Source organism: Sturnira hondurensis, unplaced genomic scaffold (assembly GCF_014824575.4).
Source record: "Sturnira hondurensis isolate 20B ecotype Veracruz unplaced genomic scaffold, ASM1482457v3 Scaffold0008196, whole genome shotgun sequence".
NCBI classification, from domain to species: Eukaryota; Metazoa; Chordata; class Mammalia; order Chiroptera; family Phyllostomidae; genus Sturnira; species Sturnira hondurensis.
The window spans coordinates 4,253,653-4,280,301 of record NW_028080827.1 but is presented as its reverse complement, the minus strand read 5'-3'; the positions used below and the strand labels follow the sequence as shown (position 1 = coordinate 4,280,301).

The 26,649-nt window shown below is 42.3% G+C and overlaps 1 protein-coding gene across 4 annotated transcripts in view; it reads left to right on the top strand.

The window, feature by feature from the left end:
- The window catches only part of FBN1 (fibrillin 1), a 227,932-nt gene that overhangs the window by 22,107 nt on the left and 179,176 nt on the right, over nucleotides 1-26,649 (top strand). For all 4 annotated transcript variants that reach the window (XM_037054584.1, XM_037054585.1, XM_037054583.1 and 1 more), the window contains 3 exons: nucleotides 9,564-9,646; nucleotides 11,849-11,947; nucleotides 23,731-23,826. In XM_037054584.1, the coding sequence (XP_036910479.1) occupies nucleotides 9,564-9,646; nucleotides 11,849-11,947; nucleotides 23,731-23,826 (278 nt within the window). The remainder of the gene's footprint in view (nucleotides 1-9,563; nucleotides 9,647-11,848; nucleotides 11,948-23,730; nucleotides 23,827-26,649) is intronic.

Sequence of the window (26,649 nt, the reverse complement as noted above, 5' to 3'; positions counted from 1 at the left end):
AGCCACCAAACAGAGTTCAGATCAGACCTGGTTCCTTGTTTCACCTGGAAGCGACTCTGAAAGTGGTTCACCTTGTCCTGTGAACCAGTCCGGGGGACCGACTTTTTTGTGCCGTAGTTGGGGCTGGGGTGGGTGGGGTCCTCTGGTCTCCGAGAGAAGTCAGATACACTGAGAATAGCCAGTTATTCCCCAGCTGTTAAGTCCCTACTTTGTGGACATACAGGCGTCCCCTACTGACGCTAACGGTCTCGTGCTGGGGACAGGGGATGGTGCTGGGCCCCGGGGGGCTAACAGAGCTCTGGTTCTGGCTGCTCTCTTAGGGCTGTGCGGAGTGGCCGGTGTTTAAGGTGTTTAGTTCTCGTCGTTCTCTGGGCAGCTCACGATAGCTGCAGGGACCATGGATTTGAGTGGCCAAGTTTCCCTCTGGTTGCCTGCCGTGGAATGTGTTTTCCCATAGAAACAGCATTTTAAGCTGTGGTCAGGTTCCCAGACCAGCCTGTAATAGCCTATTTAGCTGATAATGTAGCACAGAGACTGCTATTTGACTAGCCCGGGGACCAAACCACCACCTATTAACATTGTTTCTATTGGAAAAGCCATTCCGAGTTCTAAATACCAATATAGAAATGACATTTTTGGAGCCCTTCCTGTTTGTCATTTGGGAGCTGCCAGGACTCAGAACTGGAATATCGCATCACCCTGCACTCCCAGCTCCTGAAGAACCCCATTCATTCCCCTGAGCCTGACCCCACTGGCTGGTCTCCCTGCCTTTTCCTGGGGCTGCCAGGACACTCAGAAGATATCATCGCCCTGGACAGAGCTCTTGCTTTGAGAATTTCTGGGAAGCGGCGAGAGTCAGGGTTTCTGTCCCCAGTTTCTTCTGTGGGCGATGAAGAGGAGGGAAGAAGCCAAGGGAGCCGAGGTGAGCAGTGAATTCTGCAGACACAGCCCTAGGCCGACCTCTCACTAGGCGGATCTGGACCACCTCCTTAGTTTTCCTGTTTGTGTTTCAGTAATTTCTGTAACTTTGCCAGCCTTTGGGAGAGTACAGTATGGCTTCAGCTTTAGTAAATGGAGCAAATATTCCAGCAAAAGAAAATGCCATGCTAGTCCTGGAAGTCATAGGTCAAGCCAAGGGGTTGCAGGGTCCTGGGAAGTAGCACTGTAGAAGCTATGCATTTTCATGGTGTTGGACAGACCCTCTCAGATGCTGGGGAGATGCGCAGTTGAGGCAGGCTGGTCTTTATGTTTTCAGGAAACCCTTCCTTATCCATATGGGTTCCAATAGTAAAGTCCAAACTTCATGAACAGATACACCCCTCTCCTTCTTTTGATGGGAGCACCTTTTGCATAACCAACCGGGGTGTTTCACCGCAGGCCAGCATAGACCCTTTCCCTCGAGAGCAGTAGGTCCAGTGCAGACTGTGACAGCAGGTTAGCCAGGTCGTTGCCCTTAGAAGTCTGGGGGCCATGTGGCTGGTTTAGTGGTTTGTACAGACTTTGGTGTTCTCAGTTTTGCTTAACCCAGAGCACTGGGAGTAGAAAGAGCCCAGTGCTCCAGCGGGATCAGGACTTGTTGCACCGGCTGTGTGCTTCCGGTCTTCAGGGTTCCTTCCTATGACATTGCACCTGGCTTTAAATCCTTCCATTCTTTTTTTCAAAGACAGTCACATCACACACACATGTTTCGGTCACCCATAAAAGGTTCCCACAGGATTAAGTTGTCTGCCAGTCTAAAATGACCTCCCAGATTTGGAGAACTGCCTTTGCTGTTTTCTGTTTCTTTAGCTTCTTAGGCTGTGTGTGTGTGTGTGTGTGTGTGTGTGTGTGTGTGTGTGTGTGTCCTTGATAGGGTGACCTAAATTCTTTGGTTTTTAAGTCCTTGGGCTATTGTTTTTGATCAACACAAAGTTCCCTCCAAAACATGGCTTGGGCCAGACAGCAAATGAAAGTGTTGGTGCAACAGCCTCTCTGTGCTGCCTGTACTGTGAGTTACCCAACTCAGCAGTGGGATGAGCCTCTGTCCAAACAGCACATCCAGACAGACCTTCTGAGGCCACCATGTGAATTTGTGGTGGGTGTCGTTAGGGGCTGGCCACAAATGGCAGCCTCCATCTATGGCTTTGGTCAGTGGCACCAACCTGCTAAAATAAAATATGCACTGCTTTGTGAACTGAAAACTTTTGTTTCATTGCTTTTTGTTTTTTTGTGTTTTTTTTTTGCCAAAGAAATAGGTACAACCAGATATTCATATATGATTTTATCTACATTGATTTTGTATTTTTCTCAAAGGAAATGTATTGTGTCCTGAGTTGTAAACACTGATAACTTCACTGATCAGAATGAATTAATGATCAGCATGTCAGCAAAGTAACCCAGGCATGAAACCATTATATGTTACTGTCTAAATGCCTCTCGCCTTTCAGATATGCATGAAACCTTCTCCCTTTAAATCGATTAATTTATAAGAAATAGTTCTCACCATTAGACAGATTTCTACGTTGGTGGCATTTACAGCTGGTCTCTAGATGACACCAAACGGATAGTATTGATCTTTGTTCGTTGTACTTTGTATTTAATAAGGCATTTAGTTCTGTGTGCTTTTAGAAAGATTCCAGGATATTCTAGACAGAACAGACACTGTTTCTCTGCTTGAAGAACTATGAGTCTGGGACCAGAGTGGGTGGGGGCAGGTTTCAGGGATGAGAATGTAGAAAAATAATTACTTAAAATACATAATTACAATATGGCATATGTAGGTTTTCGAGAGGTATGTCTGGCACTGTGTTGGTTGGTTGCAAGGTGGATGGGATTAGCCAGAGAGTAGGGACTAACACTGTGGACAGAGATGAGATGACACGTTCCGAGGGAACGATGGAAGGAGAGTTCAGATCTAGGGCGTGTGTGATGGGGCTGGGGCTTGCGCCTGAGTGAGGGCTGAGATGGTGGAGGAGGAGCCCAGGGGAGGTGGAGATTGGTGAAGACGAGAGGGGCAGGAAGAGCAGGCCTGCCTGGGAGAGAACTGAAGCTGATGAGATGTTTCACATTCTGTGGAGGGTAAAGGTCTGTCCTCGGATCGTAGAACAGAATCAATCGTGGTGAACATGGAAACATACTTAGCTACACTGTCCTAGTGGGGCAGAGAGGAACTAGGGAGTCAGGAAAAAAAGAACGTGGTGTTGGTCTACGATGAAACACCAGAATTTGGACAAGGGATTTGCTAATGGAGTTAGAGAATTTAAGAGGAATTTTAGCAGTGGGATGAAATAAAATGAGTGACTCCTCTCAGCAGCTGGGAAACATTAACTCATAGCTCTGATGGTCTCCTTCTGAGCCTGGAGTCAGGCTCCTTCTGGATCAGGGAGCTGGTCCCTTGCTCTGGACTCCTTCATCTCCCAGGCTGGCCTTGATGTCCATGTCTTACCTTTTCTGTCGACACTCTGTGCTGTACTGACATACATGCCTGTCTTCTGTCAGGAGCAAACACTGTCTTAATCACTTTTGGGGGCAAGGTAACAATTTTCTTCATAATATCATAGTTAAAAATTATTATTATTTTCTTTCTTAGTAAACTTTTCATTTTAGATTTCCAAAAATTCACCAGGGTGCTACAGAGAGTCCCCTCATATTCTGGACACATTTCCCTCAATTGACATCGTATACTAGTATAATTAATGAACCAATTGTGATATATTATTAACTATAGTGCATTTTTTTATTCACATTTTTGTAGAATGCCCAGGATCCCCATCCAGAACCCCACATTGCATTTAGTTGTCATGTCTTCTGAGGCTGTGACAATTTCTCAGACTTCCCTTGCGTTCGATGACCTTGACAGTTTTGATGAATCTGGGTCAGGAATTCTGTACATGGTCCCCTTATTGCAATTGCTTTGGAAGGAAGTCACTCTGCACAGCCCACGCACAAGGGACAGGGAGTTCTCAACCTCCTCAAAAGCAGAGTATCTATATAAATTATTTGGAATTTTCCAGCATAAGAGATTTGATTTTTCTCTCCTGTTTGCTTATGTACCCAGCCATTTATTTATCACTATAGCCTCATGGACAGTTATTTTATACTTTGGATTATAATCCAATACAACTTCTGTTATTTTATTGCTCAAATGGTTCCAGCTTTGGGTATAGGGAGCTTTCATTTGGCTCATGTGTCCTTTGACGTGCCTCCATTGCCGTGTTTTTGTTTGTTTGTTTAGTACTTTCTCATTTTCTGTTACTGCAAGATGCTCCAGGCTCATCTTGTGTATTTCCTGTCCAGTTCTAGAATCAGCCATTTGTCCCAGGACAGATGTTCCTCCTACTGGAAAATGGTATCAGAAAACAAGATCTGGGAGTTAGGTTTGCTCATCTTTGTCATTTTTCTTCCTTATGTAATAACAGAGTGCCTGGCATATAATAGGTTCTCACTAAATACTGCTTAGCAGCTTTGGACTTGTGGGCAAGGTGATTAAATTATGTGCGCTGTTTCCTGCCTGGCAGTGAACTTACTGGCTACACAGGAAGATGAACTGTGTAATCCTGGTTACATTGAGTTTGAGGTAGAATGCTTGGTTTTAAATGCCCTGAGAGTAGGAACTGAAAGAGAGAGGGAGAAAGGAAGGGAGAAAAGGAGGGAGGGAGGGAGAAAATTATATTGCAATATCCATCTGGATATCGGCTTTAGAAGAAAAGGTAATGGAGTCGCTAATCTACTGGAGATAGAAGAGAGCAAGAAGAGGTTAAAGGCTTACACACCAGAGTATGAAATTGTTCTTTTTTTTTCTGTTCTTTTTAACTGCATGAAGTAGGTCAGAGAGATTGGCTAGCTTGCGTCTTCAAAGAAGGAAACCTGGATTGTCCACATGCCAGCCAGTGTCGACCCAGACAATCCAGAAATGAAACCCTGGGTCTGGATTGCCCAGCTGAAGCTTGAGGAGGCCATTGAAGCTGTTTTCATTACCAGGGGTTGAAGTTTCATTACTCAAGTTGTTGTGACTGGCAGATGGGCTGGAACAGTCACATGTGGTATTCAAATCACTTCTGGGAGATCTGACCTCTCTCTTCAGTGAAGGGGGCCAGAATAAAGGCACCAAAACAAGGAGGAGACTTTGCAGAGTTATTGGAGCAGTGGTGGGGTCCTTTTATCCGATAGTACACATGGTTTTTCTTTATCCTTTTTCTCTTGATAAACATTTTGTCAGAGGACTAATACAACCAGTATGTGTGGCTCACAATGTATGTAGCTTATTTGTGTATTATCGCAATATAATTTTGCATCATCTATCACATTGTTGACACTGAAAATTAATTGCTTGTAACACCGTAGAACAGAGGCATGTCAGGATATTGCCTTGAGGTGTGTTACACAGGCGGTTGGGCCTTCTTCACTTTGTGGGAGCATATGCCTTTTGATATCCCTCCGTAATTACACTCAAGGGGACTGAATCATCATTCTTTCCCCCAGAAGTTAAAAAAACCAGGCAACTCATGGAGGTGTTCACCTCCTTCCCTGTTATCTAATGTTTAGCGTTCTCCTGGCCCAAGGATTTAATCACTTCACAGGCTGAGAAACGCATGCATGTGCAGTAAGAGCCCCCTGAACTTGGTTTTATTTTCCCAGTCTTGTCTGAAAGGAGTTTGCACTTGGGAGAGGAAGCAGGAAGGCTATCTCACTGTCAGAGAGGCCAGACTTGCAGAAGTGGGTTCTGGCTAAGGGATCTGGACACACTGCAGACATTTTGCGCAGAGGCCAATTCCTGCAGTGATGTGGTCAGATGTGGTAGAGCCCAGCTGTTCGCTCCATTGAGAGGGGCTTTAGCTAGCCCACACAATCTCTGAGTGCTGCGTCTGAACTGGATCCAAATATCCAGCCTGCGGAGGCTCACCCATCCCCCAGAGTGGCTGGAAGTGGGTTGTTTCAGAGCATGCTATTCACAGCAGTTCGGAAGAGAAGTTACAGATAGAGACTTAGCAATTTACAAAATGTAATGTACAGTGGTGATGTGGAATCTAAATGTATTTTCCCCTTTCCCCCATGAACTATTAAGAGTACAGATAGAAATGATTTATGCTTAATCTTTGGTCTGTTGATAGACTTTTTGTGATTTTTGTTACTCGTGCTATCATGAATACTATTGGGTGAAATGTCATCTTTCTGAACTACATCTGTGCCTTAACATAGGGGTAAAGAGGGCATATTTCTAGGTATGGTTTCCTGAGTTCAAAGCCCCGTTCTCTGCCTCCAAGCTATGGGACTTTGGCTAGGGCATGTAAACTTCCTAAACCATAGTTTCCTTTGTGTTAAGGACAATAATAATAGAACTTACCTGTGGGGTTGTTATGAGGATGAAATGAAGTAATGTGTCTTTAGCATTTAGTGTGAAGTTCTTTTCCCTTTAATTTGCTGAATACCACTACAGCCCCTTGGGTGGAGCTTCAACTCTGAGTTTGTTTGTTCGTTTGTTTTTGGCGGCGGACTAATGGGTACGTCTGATGCAGTGAAAATGAAGAGAAAGTGGTGTAAGAATCCTCCACTTCCACTTCCACAGAAAGGGAACTTCATTAAAGACTTACCTTTTTTGTTAATTCTTTTTGTGCTGAAACCTTCAAGTCTTTTATAATGGAAATAGCCCAATATGTCTACTTTTTGACTTTACATGTCTTGGTGCTTTCCAACTTAAATAAGACATTCATTTATTTCCATTTTAGAGCTGTTTTTTTTCTATGTGTAAGTAGAACAGATGCCACCCAGCTTGTCTGAATGAGCTGTTAGTTTGCAGTTCTCTAGACCAGACTCATCAGAGGAGAGACCTTACACCTTTGTAATACTTTGCATTTAGCTGTGGAACGTGTGGTGTTTAGTGTTGGAGGGTAGATGGTGATGAGATTGAAACAGTCATCCTATGAGGATGTTGGCTGAAACAACTGAAGGTCAATTATAGATGACTTATTATAAAGTTGTGAATCTCATAATAAAATGCCAGAGCATGCAAACTGAAGTCACAGTTCAACATTACCCAGAACCTTAAGGAATGCAGTGGAGTGAAAATGTGATAATCAATGAAAGGAACCGTGATAATTATCTAATAAAGCAGAAAGCACCTGTTTATGAGAGAAGATGTTCATACTTTTAAGGTGAGTTTTTGCTTTAAATAAAAAATGATCCAAGTATAACAGTGTATATTTAAAAATGAACAATTAAGGTGGACTTTAAAGTGAGACAGTGAAAGAACTCTCTCTCCAGAAAATTCTTCCCCGGATCGCCACCTCCTAAGGCAACCAGTTTCCACCATTTGTTTTTCGTTCTTTCCATGTTTATCTGCGTGACCCCATCTGCTCTGCTTGCACTCTGATGCCTAGAATTAAACAGTAACCACTGGCTTCTTGCCATGACAGGTGGGGACGTAGCTCACTAAGATGTAACTTCTACCATGTTTTGTCTGTGGGTTGATTTTAAACGTCGCAAACATAATAAAGAATGACTATATTTCTATGATTTTTAATATACCTTGGAAAAACTTTTTGAATGTCACACTTTGTAGGAATGAAGTGACTGATTCTGGACTCTTTGTTTCTCAACTTTTTCTCCCTGTTAGGTGCATTGTTACTCCACAAATATACTCATTCTTGTCAGACAATATGCCCTGGTTTTTGTTTGAAAAACACAGAGATCCCAAGCACAGGACCCCCTGCCCAGGTGTGGGGGGGTCTCTGCAGCTATTCCAGGGTTTAGTGAAGGACTGGGCTGGGTGCAGTGGGGTTCTTGTAAACAGGCCATTGGTGGGCAAGGTTCTGAGGTGGTTGACTTTAGCCCAGATTGTTGTTTTAGATCAAGAGAACATTTACGACATTTAGAAAGGTGGAGTGCCTCTCCCCACCCCACCCCACCCCAGCCCCCTACCTTCCCTCTCCCCTCACTCTCTTTCTGAGATTTTGAGTTGCCCTAGGAAATTCTTTGCACTCTGATCTGAAGTTTGGGGCACAGCTTTGTCACAGGAGGGGTGAGGGATTGAGAGCCATTGGTTAAGAATTCCTAATAAAGTCTTCCTTCCTTTATTTCTTATGGTTCCTTTGCCTGAGTAGGTACTATAAGTCAGAAGATGCCACATGGTATTTTTATTGTCCTTTTCATGTATGAAGCTTTTCCCATCCCTCATTTCATCTGATGCACACAAACAAATGATGTATACCAGGCAGATATTTTATTATCCCAGTGTGTAGAGAAATAAACTAAGGCACAGAGAGGCCTTGAAGTCATTTAATATACATACATTATGTCTCTAGTCAATTATTTTCTGTTTACCCTTGGAGAAGCGCTGGGCAGTTGTGTCTGGATTTAGGGCCATTTGCCTGGCCCCTCTGTCATTCTTCACACTTCTCTTTCTGACCTCAGCATCAGTCAGTCTGATGTATGCATTTTGCCCTGCAGAGTGTTCCAGGTTCTCTTGGGCTGTCAGAGGAGCACAGGATGGGGCAACGACCTCACCTTTGTTCTCAGTCCTGCATGTGGTCCATGAAGTGAGTTCAGAGGAAATGCAGTAGGGTTCTGTCCAATTACAAATGGTCTGCATGTATAGGGAGAATATGTGAGTGCACCCCAACTGAAAATACATTTTAGCTATGCATTTTTAAAAGGCTTATGCTTATGGGACTGTTATACCAGCAAGCCTTGAAATAGCTCCTAGTTTGTGGAATTGATTGCAAAATAATTGAACTTCCTTCTGAACTCAAGGCACTAGCCCTAATGTTTAGGCCTGTAGATATGGCAAAGTAAAGTGAGTGGTTTCTTCTGGGTCTCTCTGTGTTCTATCCTCTGCCTTAGTTTCCACTGTAGAATTAGCTAGATCCTCACCCAGCTGGCCCCTTAAATTTTTAAATATGGGTCATCTGGATTTGGAATGAAGGCTGTGGACTAAGTCGGGTGGTGAACTGTCTGTAAACAAGAAACCCAGAGGGGTGTCGATCTTACTTTCCCGTAACTGCTGGTGTTAACCGTGTCTCCAAACTTTGGCTAAAGAAATATTTATGCGTTTCAGCTTTTATTTATTCTGACTAATGTCAGGATTTGCATTCCTGTAATTCTCGTGAAAGGAGGAATGTGGCCATTCTTTCTTTTAAGAGGTGAGCTGGGCCATAGGAAAAAATATACCAAACTTCAACAAATAGAAGTTTAAAGCCTTACATGCAATAGATTTTTATGATGACCTTTCTTAACTAGATTAGTAGGAAGTTTGTTGTTTCAATTACACTCATGTAACTACACAAATGATTCATACTCTGTATTGTGACAGAAGTCCCTGCAGCTCGCATCCCTGGTTTTTACCTTCCCAATGTGCTATACGCACATGTGATAGGAAGGAATATTCTTACTGATACCATCCTGTTAAAGTGTGTCACACTAAGAAGCCAGCATTGAGTGCCATGAGTTTGCTTTTCTCTGTCTGCAAAGATTCATCTTCTTCTTATAACTCAGGAATTTTTGCTTTTATTTGGTCACAAGTTATGTTTTTTTTAAAAAAAACTGTGGACTTCTTGTAATGGAACTTTTTTTTCACTTTTTTTTTTCAGACCCAATGTCTGTGGATCACGGTTTAATGTTTACTGTTGCCCTGGGTGGAAAACCTTACCTGGTGGAAATCAGTGTATTGTTCGTAAGTAAATAGACAATCTGTCATTCTGCATGTTCTCCTTTTGTTGTTTTGGTTGCACGGTGATTTTTAGCACTCGGTCCTTTGTAACCACATACCAGTAATGTGCTTATTGAAGAGTCTTCCAGCTCTAAGATTTTCTGACTTTCTTCAAATTCAGGTTGGGAAATACATTGACTTGGTCAAACCACTGTTATACGTTAGTCCAATGGTTTCTTTTAGGATATTTCTGAGCTATAAGGAAGAGAGCCATAGAGTATGGGGATTCTTTGGTCAGTGTTGCATGCCGTTACGTATGCTGTGCCTGGCTGCACAGATATGGAATCACTTTGGAGGGATTTAGAAAAAATGCTACCATTGCTGCTTTCCTTACGGTAACTTCTGACTTTGTTGGCCACCCACACGCCTACCCAAACCTTGTGCATTGAATTAGGGTGGTGAAGGCCAAAGGCAGACATCACTGTTAGACAAAGGGAGAGGAAGCAGAGAGGGCATCAGATGATGACCAGTGGAAAGACTAGGGGGGAGTGCAAATGATCCCAGAGATTCCTCTCTGGACTGTGCCGCTGTGGCAGACTGCCTCGTTCTCAAAATATCCCCCACATGTCGAGTGACACCTCCCATACCAGATAAGATATATTCAACAGAGAGACTAAGTTCACTTGGTTATGGTGTCTGCCCTCTATGAACTTTAAAAAAATTTTTTTTTTATCTTTAGAGGGAAAAGGAAGGAGAGAGGGAGAGAAATATCAATGTATGGTTGCCTCTTGTGAGTCCCCTGCTGGGAACTGGCATGTAACCCAGGCATGTGCCCTGACCTGGAATTGAACCGAGATCCTCTGGTTCGCAGGCCCACACTCAATCCACTGAGCTACACTAGCCAGGGCTCCATGAACTTTTATAGTCTTCATATCTATGAAATAATCTTCAGTTTCCAGAATATTCTGTTAGTAGAACAGGCAGAATTCGGGGCTAAAAGGACGTTAAGGAGTCACTTAACCCACCTTCTCACTTGGCCAACAGTGATCTGTGGAAAAGGATAGACTATTTCAACCAATATTCTCTTGGTGACCTGAAAAAAGTTACCGTTTTCCCAATTCTTGGTTTTGACCAAAGGCAACTTATTTGTTTGTCACATTGTGGTGCATTTCAAACTCAAAGTTGAGTCAGTAAGAAAGGGATATAATGGTATTTGGAGTTTCCTAAATGGACTTAACAACAGAGGTGCTCTGTAGAATCTCTGAGAAATGCTGTCTTCAAGTCTTTAAATAAATGTTTATAGGGTCCTTTGACAGCTTCTTTTTTATCTCCATCCATAGATGTGTTAATGGTTCAATGAATTTCCTTTCAGGTGTATTGTATCTGGCCTTTGTGCATCTCATTTGCCTCTTGCAAGGTTGTGTAGGAGTTTGAGGAAAGGATCATGCCTATAAGTATAAAAAGTAGTGACCAAGTCTTAGTTTGATGATAAATATGAGTCATTTGCCATTTAAACTTACTCCTTTGGTCACTAGCAAAGCATTTGGTAACAGTATGATATCAGTCTGCAGGTGTCGTGAAAATGTTAATATTTCTCTAAAGGCGAACAGCGTTCTGACTGTAGAATCAGGACAATGCAGTGGATTTCTGACGTCTCTCAGACTGGCGATGTAATTCACAGACTAAATGTAGGCCAGAGGCTGCTACGTAGATCCCATGTCCTCAACTAGCAAGATCCGAAACAGAGAGGTAGTCTTAGCAGGCCACAGTGTTTTTGTAGAAATTATTAAACATTGGACATTCATGATAAAAGTAGGCTTCCATGAATGCTGTGGTAATTTTTATGTCATTAAATCTTGAGTTTAATATAAAAACAGAATGCCTATAGATATATAAATATGTTTAGGTGCAGGATTTTTCTTTGTTTTGTTTTCCCTTCATAGGATGTGTGGGGCTTCTGGGAGGCTGAGTGCTGAGGAATAAGCAGAGAGAGGCTGAGCAGCACTGATGTGGTTGAGGGAGTTAGCCAATTTTATAGCCAGGGTTTATTTAGCCCAACAGATTCATTTGGTAAAGGAATAAACCTGAGGCCTAAGGTCACACAAGTTGTGATGGCGGAGTTAATGAGGAGCCTGAGAGCCCAGGTTTCCTCACTTGAGGACCTGGTCCCTGTCAATCACCGTGCACCGAAGCCACGTGCTCACAGACCTCTGGTTTCATCCACAGCCATTTGCCGGCATTCCTGTGGGGACGGATTCTGTTCTAGGCCAAATATGTGCACTTGCCCATCTGGTCAGATATCTCCTTCCTGTGGCTCCAGATCCAGTGAGTATAACATGTCATTATATATAATATTATTTTATGTGGTTACACCCCATTTTCTCCTAAATTTGCTTTTGGTTTTTCTCTTGCCTGCAGTACATTTTTCACTAGAACATCTGCCTTCTCTGTTTTGCCCAAAATATTTGGAATGACTTTTCTCAATCTGGCCTCCCACTTCCCTTCTTCACTCTTTATAGGGAAATTGCTATATGGGACACAGTTACTATGAGTAATATAAAGATTATGACTTCCTTCTGTGTAGGTATTGCCTTATTTATCTTTGGGTCTCCAATGTAAACACCATAAAAGATGCTCAATGAAATGATTGTTTCATGAACATACTGGCTCAAGAAAACTAGGCAGCCTTCCTTGTGGTACTGAAATGTGAATCTTATTAAACCCTTTTTGAAAATTTAAGACCCCTGCCTTTGCAAGAAGGGGTCGTTATGGCAACCTAAGAAGTCGTTCCGGCAGCTTCTGGGGGATGATCTATCATGAAGCACAGTGATTTTTCCCTTTCAGAATTTTGCCCCTTTGTTCATTTTGTGAGCCAAGCAAGTATTTACAGTTCATTCCTCAGAACCTTTGCTTGCTTGTTCTCTAAATGTGGGGTCCTCAGCAGGGAATTAGGGGAAATGTGGGGATTGGGAAAGAGTTGAGTCATTATTGGTTGTTAACAAAATTGAAGTTCATGTTCCTCAACACCTTGACCATCACCAAGGCAAAAAACAGGTTCCTTTCCAATTTCCCATTTTTAGTGAGAGAATATACTCTTCTTCTGCGTGTTCTGTTTTTGACAAAGTTTTAAGGAAAAATATTGTGGAATCTGTCAGTAAGAAAGGGATATAATGGTATTTGGAGTTTCCTAAATGAACTTAACAACAGAAACCTTTCGCTGGTGCTCTGTAGAATCTCTGAGAAATTCTCTCTCTCTTTTTTTCATCTGTCTATTGCAAGTAGAAGCTTCATGGTGGTCAATGTTCATTACTCATTGAGTCCTAACAGTTAAGCATGGCTCTTATAAGCCATTTAATAGGACAAGGCAACTAGTACTTGGTAGCAGACCCTCTTGGAGCCTTGGCATTCATGGGTGGACATGGATGACTCTGGCTGAGACCTTTGTAAAGTTTTCCTGGCCTGGGAGCATGCCATGTCTGTGTGAAGAGCAAGATGGAAAGGCTGGGGGTGAGGGGGTTGGTTAATGGTCCTACAAGCAACTTTTAACCAATGACGGATGGAGAGTGCTGGGAAAGTGCCCTAGTTTCCTTGCCTCTCAGTGCGCATAACTATGAGGTGTGTTCTGCACTGTTTCCTGAAGTTTCCCGCTTGCCCACAGTAGGAATAGGCTTGATAATGTATTTTATTAGCTTCCTTCTCTTTCCTGGCTCACTTTCCCCCACTCTCTTATCAGTGTTTCCTGAAATTACTTCCAAAATAAACTACTCACATTCAAATTATTGTCTCAGAATTTGTTTCTGGTGGAAACCAAACAGAAACAGTCTAGCACTAAATACAGACAGTTGTAGATTGGAGTAGATCCCACCCCTCTCCCTGCAGGCTGGGACTCATCTGCTTACTGCACTGAGTGTATGTTCTCCACACAACAGAAGGTTCATTCCATGTATCAAGGGCATTTGAGCTGGATGAATAGAAGGAAGCAGAGGAGTCATCTGGCAGCCCAGGAACAGATTGGATGTCTCCATCCCCATCAGGATGGCCCTCAGGCTGCTGCTGAGGAGTGAGAGCCTCTGGGTTGGAGGAGGAATTTGCATATCATGTTGGGAATAGACCCATCTCTCAGATTGGTCCTTCAGTCCTCTGGGAGAAGAAAACATAGCCAGGTGGCAAAACTGAGTATCCAGCTGGAAAGTTTCAATGATAGTGTGAGTCACTAGTGATTTCTCTGCCAAGTAATGACATCTCTCTAATGAGATGTGACCATAAGCTCTTAACAAGACCAGAGGGGGAAGCTGTGGTCCTCGTAGACCTCGACCCAGCAGTGAGGTGCGAGGGTGGTGAAGTCCAGTGGCCAGGTTTAGGCTAGAGATTGGAGTTTAAGATTTGCGGATAATATTCTTTGGAGAGGGTTGGGTCCATCTATGATGCTGGGACACTGGGAAAATGTCCCCAAGTAGCTTGTGGATAAGAGTAGTGTGAAGAGGAGGATTTGGATCATCAGGACCTTTGAGGCATTTGGAGCTTTTGATATCATCAGTTTGGACTTTACATAAACTAATATTGTCTAAACAACTTGCAGAATTAAAGATGGCAGAACATTTTAAATTAAGGGTACTTGGGGATGATCAGAACCCATTTCTCATCTTTTGAACTGATGTTCTAGGGAAGACCTGTACCTTCCTATTGATCTTCTGGCCGTGGCGTGGTAGACAGCAAATGTGGGTAGACCACTTTTGCTAACTCTCTTGCTAGCAGAAGGATAACCGAACTCAGTGAATTGTTTGCATTCATTACCTGTGGTTCCATGAAAAGAGGGTACATTTAGATCTTCTCACCACTATTTCCTATTAGAGATTTTATGCTTGTTCTGTGATAGACGTTAAGGAAGTCTAGGCAGGTTGTAGGACCTCTGAGGCCTCAGTTTTTCTCATTTGAAAATGAAAAGAATGAAAGAAGGATGGTTATTTTAAAGTTGTTTTTGACTTGAATATCCTGTGACTCTGAAAATAGGAAATGATCTCTTCGTGGCCTGAGTGAGAGATTGGGTTTCCAGAAGGTCCAGAGTGCAAGTCAGCAATTCCTTCAGGAATCAGGAGGATGTGGCTTCCCTTAATCTACTTGGAGTCTTGCCACTGGCATTGAGGCACTGGGGCAAACAGAGAAGATTAATTAATCTTAGATTAATGGGTTAGATCAGCGGGTTTTCTAGACCTAGTTCCAGCTCTGTGAGGACCCTTCTCTGCTCTATTAGACTCTGAGGCCAGATGGTCCCCAAGGGATCCTAATTCTTGTAGAGACTTGTCACAGTGGACTGATCCATGAATTTACTCAAACTCCTTGTAAATATATGTACCTATAAAAATTTTCTTCTTAAATAATATATCATTATAAAATATGGTCTCTACGTTTTATATTTTGGAATTTGGAGACCAATTTCATGTTCACCTTGTTTTATTCGTTATGTTGTTAAAAATTTTTGAATTCTTATTTTGAGATAACTATGCATTCACATCAAGTTGTAAGAAATAACACATGGAGATCCAGGGTACCTTTTGCCCAGCTTCCCCCATGTTAGCAACTTGCGAAACTAGGAGACTATCACAACCAAGGTAATGCCAGTGATATAGTCAGAATATAGGACATTTTGATCAACACAAGGATCTTCATGTTACCTTTTTATAGTGTTTTTCTCCTGCCTCTGTTCTCCTGAATCCTGACAATCACTAATTTATTTTCCAATTCTATAATTTTGTCATTTCAATAATGTTTTATAAATGGAACCACATAGTATGTAACCTGTTGGGATCGGCTTTTGCTCAGCATAATTCTCTGGAGAGCCATTCTGGTTGTATATCAATAGTTGTTCCCTTTTAGTGCTGAGTACTGTTACACGCTATGCACCACAGTTTGTTCAGTGCATTCACCCACCGAGGGACATCTGGGTTGTTTACAGTTGTTTTTTTGTGGTTACTTAAACAAAGGTGCTATGAACATTCATGTAAGGTTTTTGTGTGAACATACATCTTCATTTCTCTAGGACAAATTCCCAGGAATGCAATTGCTGGGTTGTACATTAATTGCATAGTTAGCTTTTTAAGAAACTGTCAGACTGCTTTTGGAGTGGCTGTACCATTTCACATCCTCACCAGCAATGTATAAATGACCTAATTTCTCTGCATCCTCACCAGCTTTTGAAGTGGTCACTATTTTTCATTTTAGCTATGCTGATGGGTGTGTAGTGGTATTTCAGTGTGGTTTTAATTTGCATGTTCCTACTGGCTTATATGTTGAGTATCTTCTTGTGTACCTATTTGCCACCTTTATATTTCTTGTGTGAAGTATCTCTTTGTACTTTTACCTAGGTTCTAATTGGATTGCTTGCTATTTTACAATTTTGAGAGTTCTTTGTATATTTGAAGTACTAATCTTTGTCAGATATGTGATTTGTGAACATTTTCTTCCACTCTGTAGTTTGCTTTTTCAATTTTCTAATAGTTTTTCACAGAAGTATCAGTTTTTAAATTTGATGAATTCAGTGTATCAAATTTTCCTTTAACAGACTTTGCTTTTGGTGTCAAGTCTAAGAGCCCTTTGCTTAGCCCTAGGTCCTGAAGGTTTTCTCTATTTTTTCCCTTAAAATTTACATAGTTTTACATTTTATACTTGCATCTGTGATCCACATTGAGATAATTTAAGTGTGAGGTGTGAGGTTGAGATCTAGGCTTAATTAAGACGTACTGATGTCCACTTGCTCCAACAACACTTATTTCTGAAAAGACTATACTTTATCCATTGAATTACTTTTTGCCAAAAAAATCAGTTGGCCATATCTGTGAAGATCTATTTCTGGGTTCTCTGTGTTACTCACTGACCCCCGTGTCTGTCCCTTCTTTAATGCTGTACAGTCTCGATTGCTGCAGCCATAGGTGTCTTGAAAATTGAGTAGACTAATTCCTTTCACTTTATCCTCCTTTTAAAAAATTGTTGTTAGCTCTTCTAGTTCCTTGGCTTATTCACATAAATTTGAGATCAGTCTTGTCCATATCTACAAAAAAACGTTTCTAGGATTTTGATAGGAATTATGTTAAATCTGTGTGTCCATTTGGTTGGAAAGGATTGACATCTTGACTCTGTGGAACTCCTTGTCACTTTGTTAAATCTTGTCATTTTCAATCCACTTCAGATTCCGTGAGAATTTGGGTCGTTTGTACTTCCAACACGAATCCAACCTCGAAGGCTATAGAAGGCCGGGTAACAGCTGTGGAGCAGCGTGTTAGTGCCTCTGAGGGAGTGTGGGGCGACCACGTGCTGAAAGCACGATGACTGAAGGCAAGGGAAGGTGGTAGTCTGCAAGAAGTGACTCTTTGAAACAGTTTTTAGGGATGTGTGGGATTCATATGGACAGGGAGAAAATGAGCGGGAAGAATCTGCCCGGACTCGTCCACAGAAACAGTTGAGTTCTTTGCTTTCTAATCCGCCTTGTGTGGAAATGCCTTTATCACTGCTATCATATAACTTGCCTTTCTCTGGACCTTTTCCAGCTCTGCTAGTTTTTTGAGGGGGGGTTTTGATATATTTTAGTGAAGTTGGTCTTCTGAGTGGTGTGTCTTTAGGCAGCATGGGATGTTTATGCACTTAAGAAGAATGTTATTGCTGTTGCCTCTTCCTGTGAAAATCTTTTCATCCTGCAGTGACTCTGGTTGTCCTGGCGCAGGCTCAGGTGTGGAGTCCACGAGTGAGCCCAGTTGCTTGATGTGTCTGTCTCATGCTTTTCCTAGTTCCTAAATTAAAATCACCCCTTGCCATACAGATGCTTACTTGCAAATTGCTCCCAGTGTTCTGTCTGCCCCTTGTGCCTGCCAAGATAATGGCAGGTCTTTAGAATCATTGTCAACCTCATGCATCCCAAAGAAAATCACTGCCTGGGTATTTAGACCCAAGTGTAGCCCTGCATCTCTTGTTTCAATAGTATGCTCACATTGTTCTCTTCTGACTGGTTATTTTAAGAATTAATCTGGACCTCCAGGCAAGATGGCAGTGTAGGCAGCCATGGCTTGCTTCTGTGTACAACTGTATCACAATTACAACTAAAATATAGAACAATCCTCACTCAGAAATATCAGAAATCGATTTGAATGGGAGTGTGATGATTATGGTATTAAAGAAACCACATCCATCCAGACTTGGAGGAGGGGCTCAGACATGGAATGGGCTGGTCCCTTACCCATGGTTGGTGGATCAAAATTCAGGAAAGCTATCTCAGGAATAAGGATTCCCAGCCCCACACCAGGCCCCCAGCCCAGGGTTCCAGTGCCAGGAAGATAAGTCCCCACAATTTTTGGCTGCAAAGACCAGTGGGGATTGAATTGGTGGAAGAAACTTCTGGAGCCCCAAGCAGTTCCTCTTAAGGAACCCACACATGGACTCACCTACTCAGACTCACTCTCTCTGAGTTCTAGCATGGGGGTAGCAGTTTGAAGGCACCAGTGGCATATAGGAAGGAACTGAAGTGTCTGGCATCAAGGCAAGCAGAGGCCATTGTCCCTTTTATGAGTCCTCCCCCCACAGAGGAAGCAAGGTGGTGCCTTGTCTGAGACTTTATCAACCTGGCTAACACTGTTTGACCTACCTTAGAGGTCCCCAGAGAATCTGCCCCACTCAATTTGTGGGCCCACCCAAGCTGCTTTTCCATATGAATGGCTGGTTTCAGCTGGTGCTTCACAACACCCTAAATCCTCTCAAACAAGCAATAGCTGGCCTCAGTGAGCCCCAGGCTGGGCACCAGCAGCAGCCAGCCTGGATTCATAGCTTGGCTTCACGCTGGAATCTTTAAGCCCAGCACGAGTAGCAGCCATTTCAGGTTGCTTTATAAGTCAGGCAGTGTAGCCCCAGGAAAAACAAAAGTAGGGACTGAACTTGACCGGCAACACTGGAAACCCCAAGGTCAGTGTACCCAGTGGGCAGCTACAGACTCCAAGACACATTATAATTAAAATGCCAAAGGTTAATGATAAAAAAAGAATCTTCAAAGCAGCAAGAGAAAAGAAGTTAATTACCTATAGGGAAGTTCCCATAAGACTGTCAGCTGATTTCTCAAAAGAAACTTTTTAGCCTGGGAGGGATTGGCAAGAAATATTCAAAGTCATGAAAAGCAGAGACCTACAGCCAAGATTGCTCTGCCCAGCAAAGCTATCATTTAGAATCAAAGGGCAGATAAAGAGCTTCCCAGATGAGAAAAAACTAAAGGAGTTCATCATCACCAAGCCTTTATTATATGAAATGTTAAAGGGACTTATTTAAGAAAAAGATCAACACTATGAACAATAAAATGGCAAAAAATACATATCGATCACTAATTGAATCTAAAAAACAAAGTAAGCAAGCAAGAACAACAGAGACAGAATCATGGATCTGGAGAGCATTTTGATGGTTGCAAGATGGGAGGGGGTTGTGAGGGATGGGTGAAGAGGTGAGGGGATTAAGAAGTACAAATAGGTAGTTACAGAATAGCCATGGGGATGTAAAGTACAGTATAGGAAATGGAGTAGCCAAGGAACTTATACACATGACCCATGGACACGAACAGTGGTGGGGGGATTGCCTGAAGGAGTGGGGGGTGCTGGGTGGAGGGTGGCAAAGGGAAAAATCAGGTTAACTGTAATAGCATAAGCAATAAAATAGAATTAAAAACAAAGAATTAATCTCTACTGGGCGTTAATGTAAGGAAAGTTTTCACAATGGAATACTCCTCAGCTGCAAAAAAGAAGGACATTTGACCCTTTTCAAAGGTTGTTGAAGCTACTTTACCTGGAGAACATTATGCTAAGGTAATAAGCCAGCCAGGGAAAGACAAATACCATGTGACAAATACTCATATGTGGCATCTAATGAGCAAACTGAACTTAGAAGGAAAATGGGGACAGACTTGTAGATGGAGAGCAGGATGACAGCTGGGGAGGGGGGAAGGAAGGGGTGGAGAGATTGAGCAAAAAGGAGAAAGGACTCATGGACATGGACAACAGTGTGGTGATTGCTGGGGGTAGGAGGGCATAAGGGGACTAAATAGTAATGGAAAAATACAATAAAGGTTAATAAAAAATTAAAAAGCAAAAAAAAACCCAAATAAAAAATATGGTTTGGAAATGTGGAAAAGAAAGAGGAGAGTTTCCGCTCCTCTTCCCGAAGCCTGTCAAATAGAAGGCGGTTCGGTCAGTGTTTTTTGAATGTCTGAGAGACTGACTGGCGTCTGGAACAAACAAAGTTCATTTGGGATCCTACATGGATACAGGTTAATGGCGGCCTTTCCTGTGAGTTCCAGGATGCGGAGCCTTACTTGAAACCCTTTGAGGGGAAGTCCCCACCGCGGCCTCCGGTGCCTCCTGTGGGAGCACAGGCCTGTACGCTGACACTTGGACTCCGCCAGCACTTTCAGTTGCTGGTCAAATCTCTATACAGACTGAATTTAGGAACACATTCGGACTTATGTAGAGCATCCAANAATGGAAAAATACAATAAAGGTTAATAAAAAATTAAAAAGCAAAAAACCCCCAAAATAAAAAGTATGGTTTGGAAATGTGGAAAAGAAAGAGGAGAGTTTCCGCTCCTCTTCCCGAAGCCTGTCAAATAGAAGGCTGTTCGGTCAGTGTTTTTTGAATGGTTGAGAGACTGACTGGCGTCTGGAACAAACAAAGTTCATTTGGGATCCTACATGGATACAGGTTAATGGTGGCCTTTCCTGTGAGTTCCAGGATGCGGAGCCTTACTTGAAACCCTTTGAGGGGAAGTCCCCACCGCGGCCTCCGGTGCCTCCTGTGGGAGCACAGGCCTGTACGCTGACACTTGGACTCCGCCAGCACTTTCAGTTGCTGGTCAAATCTCTATACAGACTGAATTTAGGAACACATTCGGACTTATGTAGAGCATCCAATAAAGATGCAACATCTTTATGGGTTTAAGTAGAGTTCTTATTTTTCAACTGGCCTGTTTAGAGACATTGAACTTTCCTCCAAATGGTCAGACATCTGGAATTCTTGTTGACATCAAAGTTAGAATGTGCATCCATGACAGCACTCAATCAGAAAGAAAACCAATTTGTGTACATATGCTCTCTAAACTCCGAACTGTCCCTGCTGTGTCGCGAAGTCTTGAGTACTTGCTCTCCCCTAAAGATCTAAGACTCACAAAGAACCCAGTGTCTTTGGTAAACATGTTTATAGCAAAGCAGGTGAGATTAAGATCCTATTCTCTGTTGGCGAGCTTGTGCCCCTGGGCCAGGGACCCGTGACTCATTGGCCTTTTTGGACCCCTGGACTAACATGCCTTATTTTTCATAAGTCTGACCAAGTGATACTATATTTTAAAGGAGAAAGAATATTTTATGCTGGAAAAGGTTCACTTGAAAGGCAGGGCAGAAAAGATATAAAAACAAGTTAGAGAGGTTTTTATTGTATTTGTTACATTTAAATATAAACTTGCCATTCTTCCTGGAAAGAAGAATTCATTCTATTTTTTAATTTGAACAAATAATGTAAAGTCACTATTTAAACTACTGCTAGCTTTTTTATCTCGAAGTAGCTAAATGGCGTTGTTGCTCATGTGGGAATGGAAATTAGCTTTTGGCATGAGCTGCTTTAATTGAGATCAGTTTGTGGGTTGAGGCCCAATGCTGCTTGACAGATGACATCATTTCCTGCGCTTTTCCCAGTCCTCTCTGTTTTGCTAAGATAGGATGAAGCTAAGTTTAACTTCAAATTTTAAAGCAACTATACACCTTTTCCTGACCTACTTAGAATACTATCCAAATTTTTCACCGAATCATTTCTTTTGTGTATTTGAAGATAATTTTTTACTTAAAAAGCATTTTGGCTGAGACGTTTTAATAGAATCATAGGAACCTAAAAATAACAGTTTGTTTTCACCAGTTTCCTGGGTTTCTTGAATTCTATAACAATTCTCCAACACAGGAATTATTTTTGCTTTCATACATGGAGAAATGAAGATACAAATTGTATTTAATAGCAACCCATTTGGGGCTGTGTAAGTGCTTAGAACACAAAGGGCGGATTCTCAGTCTTAATTTTTGAGCCTGTCTCTGGATATCACTATCAGGTAGTATGATTTACATAAATAGATGTTAATTTAGTCAAGTTTTGTAGAGCATCTCCAAATGGACAAGGGCTACACTGAGCACTTGTGAGGATCTAGTTAATAGTCTTCTTGCTTCCCACTCTCAAGAAGCTTTTAGACAAATGGGCTGAGGATAGGAGAAATAACTTTAAAAAATAGGTTTGGATATATAATATACATTTCCTAAGAGATGTATAAAGTACTCTGGAGTCGGAGAAAAGAGGGCTCATATCTAGAGGGAGGTGAGAACAGAAATCAGAAAAGATTGAAGGGAAAAAAGACATTTGCAATGGGTCTTGGAGATAAGTAGGATTTCAGTATTTGGTGAGAACTGTCTGTTTTATGTTGGGGGTTGGGAGTTAAAAGAGACAGAGAGACGGGTTAAAGAGGAGAGTCCACAAAGAGACCAGCAGAAACAAAGTGCCTGGCATTTTGTATGGCACGTTGTAGGCACTCAGAAACATTGGTTGAAGGAATGAATGACTGATGAGGTAGATTGGGGACTGAGTCATATGACATATTAGGAGTTTGCAAAGGAGCTCCCAAAGGCCGATGGGACCCCCCTGAGGGGGGCTTTGAATCCTGAGAGATGGAGGTCGTTCTTCATACAGGAGGGGTAGCGAGCCTTTGACGGTGTTTCAGTATGTGCATGACATGTTCTTGCAATGGTGCATCGCTTTCTACTTGACTTAACTCTTTGGTGCTCTGGGAGGGTCCTAATCAGTATTGAGTTCTGGCACCTTCCTTTTCCTGTTGTCATGCTGAGGCTTGTGTAGCTCATTGTGGAAATGTCTCTTTCTTCCTGACGTCACCAGCCACTCTTTGGTACTGTGCTGAGCCTCCTAACAGGGGGTGCCAAGAAGGTGGCTACTGGAGGAGTCTGCTCTCGGCTCCTGGGAGGAGACTTGGCCTCCGTGCTCCAGGAAGCCTGAGCAGAGGAGCAAACATAAGCCACTGAGTTTTGGTCTGCACAGAAGAGATTCTCTCCTTATGAGAAATTATAGAGCCTTTGCCTCTAGGAATTTACTGCCACAGCTTGGAGGACAGGACAGTGTAAGCCAAACCTTCCATGCCCGGTCCTGGCCTCCTTGTAGAGAGATGTGTCAACAAGGATTAATGATGAAGCCTCAGTCTTCTCCAAGGGGGGTAGTTACTGGTTCTGCAGGACTAAGGAACAGCCTAGGATTTTGAAAGTGTTCTTATGCCTGAATTACTGACATAGACTCAGCCTGAACAATAGAGAAGCCAGAGCCCAGGCCCCACTGTCACTCTCAACAATAGGTGTCTTGTACTCAAGCTCCTTCTAGGGTCTCCTTGCTTCAGGTCTACCTGTCTGCCTGTGGTCTTTCTGTCCTGGGCCCTAAAGCCCCCAGTTCTGTAGGTGACAGTGTGATAAAGAATGAATTTCAAACACTGCAGGTCTTACTTGGTTTAGGATTGCTGTTGAAACAAGCATCTCTCTCTGAGCGAAGGGTAGCCATCTCCACTGTTAGGCAGTGTTTTATTGAATGCTGTCGTAGGTCTTTTTACCTTCTTTTTTGCTGCCACCAAAATGTCTTTTAACAAAGATCCTTGGAATTTTTCACTCCGACTGTTCTCCTGGGTGCCTACCTGGGATTCTAAATCTTTTAAAATAAAAATTATTGTCATGCTAATCTTGTCTCATATGGTTACTCAGAAACACTACTTTCTGAGTATAAATTACAGAAATGATATTGAATGATAAATTCTGCTAAATCAGGGAAGTTATTTAGCATGACTAGAGTGAATATCAAAGAAACAATTACATGCACTGTAAATCATTTTGTACACACAAAAGATAACATGTTTAGCATTCCAATTAAGTCACTTCTGAATAAGTGTATGAATCTTGATAAATCATTTTATTTTCTCTTTAAATTGCTACAAATCAACCCATGTGTACTGTTGCAGTGTATGTACTTAAATTGCAAAATTAATTATTCTTTTTTTCCTTTTCAAGTCCAGCACTGTAATATTCGCTGTATGAATGGAGGTAGCTGCAGTGATGACCACTGCATATGCCAGAAAGGATACATAGGGACTCACTGCGGACAACGTAAGTAAACCGTACTTACAGTGTTCTAGATGTTGGTTTGTGCAGACAAGTATGCGCACAGATGTGTAGACCAGAAGAATACAGGGATAAGTGCTGGTGAAGTTTATTTGATTACCTGGGAGCTGATATTTTTAGAGATGTCCAGAGACTCTCACAGGTGAACAGGTCACTTACTGAACACACTTAGCACCAGATTTATGACAGGAACATTGGAAATGGGCTGTTTGATTCATTTTCCTGTTGTTTATCTTCACCACCCGACTTAGCTCATCTTTTTGATTTACAATCACCACCAAGGGGGCAGAATTGTTCATTCCATCTGTGTACCTTCCGTTTGATCACTGAACATCTCCACCTGAATTTTCAAGAATCATCTCAAATAAAGTATTTCAAAAATCAGTCTCATCTCCTCCTCAAACATGTCCTTTCTCCTGATTAATGGTATCTGCATGTCTATTTTTTCAGTCTTGATTCCACTACTGTAGTAGGTATGATACCTATGGTGTTCAGTTAGTTGGTTCATTCATGAGTACTGTTCACTGAGTGTTTGTTCTGTTGGTCCCTGTGCTTTACAGAAGCCCCAAATTTCTTTTTAAAAGCTAATTTTTACTACATGAAGATAAATATATATACTCTGCAGAAAATTTGGAAAAGTTAAAAATATAAAAAATAAAATTATTCATAACTTCAGCATTTCAGATATTACCTTCTAGTCTTTTAATGCATATTTGGTACATGAGATCTTATCCTTTGCATACTATTTCATACTAGTTTTTCACTCAGCATTTTATTAGAAGTATATTCCATGTTATTAAGCATTTTAAAATACATTTTAGTGGTCACATAAGACTCCATTATATGGATGTTTTACTGTTATTTAATGAATTCTTAATGATGAGCATTTATACATGTTATTTCCAGTTTTTGCCATTGTGTATATGTATAGTTGGTATGATTAATAATGCTATTAGAAATAAACCAAAAATAAAGTCCTCATGATGCCCACACACTGTAGTGACTGAGCACCATGCAGCTCACTGGAGTGGCCTGGAGAAAAGACAGGATGGCCTACCTAGTGCTCGAGACCAGCTGAGCCTCGAGGGTCAGTTAGGGGTACACTTGTCAGATGATGGAAGATGGGCCTTCTACATCGATGGACAGCAGGGACCAGCATACTGGAACATGACATAGCATGGGATGTTGAATGTGGCAGGTGATTGGTGTTGCTAGAACTTCAAGGCAAAGGGAAGTGATGGGAAGAGAGGTCAGGTCAGAACAGAGGTCGTGGGCCAGGTTTCAAGGGTCTTTATGCATACCATATTTTTATCCAAAGTGGAGCCAGGGAAAGAGAATGAGATAACAACAGCCTATGGCCAGACCAGCAACATTCATGTATTGAGTTATTTACTCTATGCTTCCGCTGTGCTAAACACATTTTCAAACTCTTCGCATGTATTAACTCATTTACAATAACAACAGCCCTTTGAGTTCCAGGCCTTTAGTGCTTTCTAACAGTTGAGAAAACCGGGGCACTGGGACTTTAGTAACTTGTCTAAGGCTCCACAGGAAGTAACTGGCAAAGTTGGAATTCAAAACCAAGCAGTCTGACTTCACAGCCCATGCGCTCGCTCAGTGCTATGAAACACTGCTGGTTCACTTCACAAAGGCCTACAGTGAGAAAGATCACTGGGGCTGGGGTGTGGAGGTTGGACTGGAGAGGAAGACGGAAGATTATTATCAAGACCATGGCTAGAAAGAAGGTTGGCTGGGAATGGTTTCCAAGGCATTTTTGGAAAAAGGATCAGAAGGCGCTGCTATGCATCTCCTCTGCTCCCTTTGGTGTCCCCGAGAGAGTTTAGCCCAAAGCCTAAACTCTCAGGCCACACAGCAGGTATTGCAGCTGGAGGCTGTTGGCCAACCAAGCTCCTTGGAGTGGCTTCTCTTGGAGGGAGACCTGAGTGGCTCAACTGCATGACCACCATGTGGGTATAAGCAAAATGCAGGGGGCTCTATGAAGGAGGAATGAAGGTGTTAAATAGAGGTATTAGGGAAGGCTCATGGAGGAGTGAGATTTGAGCTGGGCTTTGACGCGCAGGTGGGACTGACACATTTGATGGGGAAGAACCTACCACCTGCGGAAAACGATGCCTAGGGAGAGGCCATGTGTGAAAGTGTGGCAGGAAAATGTAGAGAGAGAGCTGCTCAGGACACGGGCTTTCCATTCCTGCTTTATTGCATCTTTTGACATGTAAAAATGTCTCTCAAGCATCTCTGGACTTATTTCACCAATAGTTTCCACAGATTCTGTTATAACCCTCATTGGGTCTCCAGGATAGTGTGTAAATTTCTGAATGTCAGTATTGTCATTTTGTCAGTAAACGACTGTCAGTAAACAACAAACGACTGTCAGTAAACAACAAACGATTGTCAGTAAATGACTGTTTTGTCGTTTGTGGTTAATTGCGTGACTTTCACATGTCACCTTTCTGTAGGGTGACAGCAGAGGGTCCAAAGTTTCCCTCTGGAAATTAAATGTAAATCTTAAACAATTAAGAGTCAGCTTGCTAACGTACAGTTTCCATTCAGTTATGTCTCTTTTAAAAGATTAAAGATTTTTTCCAGTTACAGTTGACATGCAATACTGTATTAGTTTCAAGTACAACAATGATTACACATTTGCATACCTTACGAAGTGATTCCCCCCGACAAGCCCAGGACCTGTCTGACCCCACACTGAGTTGTTACAGTGTGATCGACTGTATTCCCCATGTCACACTTCACATCCCTGGGATTGTTTCTGTAGTTCGCGATTCCTGTGTCTCA